Source organism: Dipodomys spectabilis, unplaced genomic scaffold, assembly GCF_019054845.1.
Source record: "Dipodomys spectabilis isolate Male_0828 unplaced genomic scaffold, ASM1905484v1 ptg000096l, whole genome shotgun sequence".
Lineage (NCBI taxonomy): Eukaryota > Metazoa > Chordata > Mammalia > Rodentia > Heteromyidae > Dipodomys > Dipodomys spectabilis.
This window is the reverse complement of record NW_024870773.1, coordinates 22,492,924-22,497,500: the sequence shown is the minus strand read 5'-3', so window position 1 is coordinate 22,497,500 and position 4,577 is coordinate 22,492,924. Positions and strand designations below refer to the sequence as shown.

Sequence of the window (4,577 nt, the reverse complement as noted above, 5' to 3'; positions counted from 1 at the left end):
ACGTAGCTCTTCTTCAGTGGCCCCGCCCTTCATCTTCTTGGCCACCGCTGTCAGGAACTCTTGGAAGCTGATGGTACCATCACCGTCGGTGTCCAGCCGGGCAATAAGCTCCTTCAGCTCGGCCTCAGACAGGTTCTGGCCCACCGCCTTCATCACTTCGCCCAGCTCTTCGGTATTGATTTTGCCATCCCCATTCTTGTCAAACCTGGAGAAGGCCTGGTGCAACTCTGCCACCTCTTCTTTAGACAGCTTCTCAGCCATGCTGCAGTCCCTGACACCTCGTAGAGAGCTTCTGACCTGCCTGCTCGTCCACCTGCTCTTCCCAAGGCTCGGGGTCCAGAGCTCAGAGTAGTTGCTTGGGAGCTGAGGCAGCGTCTGTCTATCAGAGGGCAGAACTGAAGACAGTGTGTTGGGGATGGGAACCCCCTCCTTTTCTGCGATTGGAGCGAAGGGAGGAGAAAGGCTCCCCACCCTCCAAGTGTCCTCAGGCAAGATCCTCCTCCAAGGGAGGGACACACCAGCTCCAGACAAGAAATGCAGGATTGCAGTGGGAAGGACCCATGGGAGTCTGGAGTTAACCGGTATGGGGGGGCTATAGATGGTGGCCTACCAGTCGCTCCTGACCACCCCCGCCCGCCACAACCTTGACAGCAGATTACTCTATGGCAAGAACCCAGGACCCAACTCCCCCACAGCAACCCCAACTTCACAGAGACTGGGGCTTGAGGGGGGCTGAGGGAGAGGTGAAGCTGTCCTTTAGGGGGCTCCACAATCCCCCCAAATCTGCCTGGGTTCAGCCAAGGGCTTCCATCAAATTCCCAGTGCAGGACAGGAGTTAGAAGAGTACTGGCTGCCCTTTGCTTGCAGACAACAGGAATTCACATTGCATTCGCACCTTCAGACCCTTTATGCTAGAACATTGTTATTATTAATTTTTGTTGGTCATGGGGTTTAAACTCAGAGTCTGGGCACTGTCGCTGAATTTTGTTTGTTTTTGTTTGTTTGTTTGCTCAAGGTTAGCACTCTACCACTTCCAGCCACAGCTCTAGTTTTTGGGTGATTAATTGGAGCTAGAGTCTCAAAGATTTCCCTGCCTTGGGCAGATCTCAGCCTCCTGAGGAGCTAGGATTACAGGCATGAGCCACCAACACACAGATGTGGAACATTACCTTATTAAAAGAAGATATGAGCAGATAAATAAATAAAAGAATATATGAAGTCTGATTTCGGAGGAATGGGAAAGACTTTATCCTCTCTCCAGGACAATCCTCATCCAGCCAAGTGAATCCTACAATCCTATCCTATTGCTAAGTCCAAGGTTCTTTGTACCAAAGATACTTGGTATGCATGTAGAGAAGGGGGTGTAGGGAACAACTGGGGTTAAAGTCTTCCCTGAATGCTTTCTGGGAAAATGACCCCAGAGAGACTGAGGGGCCAGAAGGTACAAAAGAGGGCAGAAAATAATGATGTCTTGACTTTCCTACCACTTTACTAGGTATCAGTCCAAAGCACAACAACCTACCGAGAATCTCCCAGGGCCCTCTGTCTGATCTGCCCTCCAGGAGGAAACCTATCCCCACCCATACCCAGTGTATCAGGGTTGAGACCAAGAACTCAACCCTCATGGGATTGTCCCTAAATCCTTCCAGCTGTCAGACCCACATTCGTGAGGGGGCATCTGCTGTGAGAGCCCCATGATGACTTTCTCAAGAAAGTCCCTTCTTGATCTCCATAGATTCCTTTCCCCGTTCCCATTCCTGCCTGAAACAAGTTTCTTCACTCTCCTCCTGAGAAACTTAACAAATTTGACCTCTCTGGTTCAGCCAATCTAATAGGCCAAGCATTATCTTCCTCACTAAAATACAGCCTACCCTTCTGTACTGCCCATCTACTGAGTTCGGGAACTCAGAGGTAGAGAATTAGCAAAGAGAGTGTTCCAGTTGTCTTCACTTTATTTTTAGAAAGACATCTTGAAGAAGGAGACCTATCTCATCTTTGTATTGGAATAATACAGAGACCTCAATAAATATTAAGCAACCAATTTCTCAATGAAACAGCCAACCAGTTTGGGGTGGAGAATACCACTCAGGCCAGCGACTGGAACAGGGGAAGCATTCTGTTTGGTAAGAGACGCAGGAAGGGTGGAGCTCTAGGTGACTGGATTCAATCATACTCCTTTATTTTTTAAAAGAAGTCAGAGATATCAATCTGTATGTGAAATTTCCTTTTCTTCTCATCTTATTAGGAGGACTTATGATTAAAATCTAAATGCTTCATAATTATTGTCTTATTATTTTTGTTGAATGATACGTTGCAAAAAAAAATTAGATTTGATTGCGTTCCTGGTTCCAATTCTATCTAGTGGTATGGAAATGTATGTCTCAATATCTTGCTTTTAAATTAGGATGATGCACTGACCGTATCTAAGGAGATTACTCTGATTCAGAGTATCAAGCTCAGATCAACACAAGGTGTGTTACTCTATGACAAACTTCCTGTTCAAGGTTGAGCTAATTCACCTTTGATGCAGACCTCAAGAGAATATCTACTTGAAGAGAGAGCCCACTCTCAGTTTCATTATCATTCTTTTCTTGGTCGAACTGAAAACCAAAATCTATCCACATTGAAGTGGTAGTAAGCCTGCTAAGGTACAGGCCCTGAACCTAAGCAGCCTTTGACGATACACTTAAACCAATTCCATTCTATGCAAGACAGGGCTTCATTTAGAGAAGCATCTCTCGAGTCTCGCCATGGGACAGGAAAGTGAGGTGCTGCTAATATTCTAGAGGAAGGAAATCTAGAAATGAATGAAGTCTAGAAAAATCCTTCACATGTACCCTCCCTTCCTCTTCTCCAAGACCAAATGCTCCTTTTAGAACACGTACAAACACTGAAGTGCTTCAGTTTTGTCTTTCCACCCAGTCCCCTGCCTCATAGGTCACAGCCTTAGAATAGCCTCTTAGGATTGGCCTTTGGGCCAATGAGAAGCTTTAGGAAAGGGGACAACAACATGAAATTTGTTGGCAAAACTTAGTTGTTCTTGCTTGAACTTCTTTGTCATTTGTAGCTCAGGTGCAGGTGTGGTTTCATGGATGTCTGTATTACCCTGTAAAATAAAAGGAACAATAGATATTGTCCAACTAATGAGGAGCCCAAGGCTAAGGCACCCAGCTACTTGCTCCTAGTTTTACAGCTGAGCTCCCTGGAGCCAAGTAAGAAGCAAAGTCAGACAGATCAGCAAGAGATGAAAAGAAGGTTACCATCTCTCCCAGGCATGGTGCTGTGCCCTTGCAGGAGCTAAGGGCTTAGGGGAGCTGAAGCTGAGTGAGAAAGAGGTTCGAGCTTTGCTGATCAGGACACCAGGAACCAGATGGAAAGATAAAGACTATGGTTCACAGAAGGAGAGAAGAGCACAGGTTCATAGGCCTCTTGAGCCTTTTCATTAAGTACTGAAGATGGACTCTTCTTCCTATGTCCCTTCTCTGCCTGTCCCCTCATAGAAGCATGAACTCTTCCCAGGGAGAATGACTGTGTCCCTGGGGGAGAAGGGGGATAGAGGGCTTCATTGTGGAAGGATGGACGGTGTCAGAGGAAAGAGAAAAACTTCCCCAAGGCTCCTGGACCAGGGTCTGGGGACAGAAAGGCTAAGCAGTCCTGGGCCAGGCTTGGTACCATAGCAGTGTGTGTACATGTATGTACTTGTGCAATAACATGTGCTCTGTGTATGTTTATGTGTGTAAGTACACATTTATGTGAAAATGTATGTACATATTCACTGTGCATATATATATATATATACATATATATATATATATATATATACATGCACACTTAGGTATATATATATATATACACACACTTAAGTTTGTGTATGTTGTTGTGTATAAAGGTGTTAGAAAGAGGTGTAGGGGATGCTTGTCCTTCAATATAGGGGCTCAAAACCAGTGACTAAAGCTGACTGCTTTCATGTACACTAGACCCCAGGAACAAATAAGACACCTATATCCAGTGTGTCCACCTTGTATGGCTCTGTGGGTGAAATACTCCTCAGAAACCAGTCAAACAGGTCTTGGAGCCCAGCCCAGGGCAGGAACTCCTCTGGCTCCTGTAGCTTGTAAGAGCCTGATTTCACCCTCAAACCTGAGCCATTTCTGTGGGGCTGGCACAGGGCAGCTCTCCCAGGGAACAGGGTCGGTGTGCTATCACTGCCTCCCTCTGGGATAGGATCTGGGGGAGAGAACCTGGAACGGAAGGCAGCTCAGACCCCCTCACAGTTTTCCTCAGCACCAATTTCACTCATTTTGAAGGACCATGTGGACCAGGCTCCCTGCCAGAGTTGTGCTAGATACGTGCTGAAGATGACCCAGAGGCGATCGCCCAGTGAGGACTCCAAAGTTGAAGCTCAGTGTGTTTGCCTGTTGATCAACAGTAGCCATTCTTGGGCCAGAAAGAGTCACCGTCTGAAGTCACCCCAGGGGGTTCCCTGGGAAAATGGTGGCTGTTGTGTTCTCATGGAGATTATGCCTGTGGTTCTGAAGTGAGGAGAGGCTTTGGGCTGATGAGATTTGCTATTTATT

General features: G+C 46.6%; 1 protein-coding gene and 1 long non-coding RNA gene across 2 annotated transcripts in view; one reads left to right on the top strand and one right to left on the bottom strand.

Moving 5' to 3' along the window:
• Calml5 (calmodulin like 5) overlaps positions 1 to 300 on the bottom strand; it is a 623-nt gene extending 323 nt beyond the window's left edge. The window contains exon 1 of the mRNA XM_042686271.1: positions 1 to 300. This exon is cut by the window's left edge and continues 323 nt beyond it. Coding sequence (XP_042542205.1) covers positions 1 to 261 — 261 coding nt within the window. The 5' untranslated portion in view covers positions 262 to 300.
• The window catches only part of LOC122113281, a 21,493-nt gene extending 18,397 nt beyond the window's left edge, over positions 1 to 3,096 (top strand). The window contains exon 3 of the long non-coding RNA XR_006148407.1: positions 2,995 to 3,096. This is a non-coding gene — a long non-coding RNA (uncharacterized LOC122113281). The remainder of the gene's footprint in view (positions 1 to 2,994) is intronic.
• Positions 3,097 to 4,577: the final 1,481 nt, after the last annotated feature.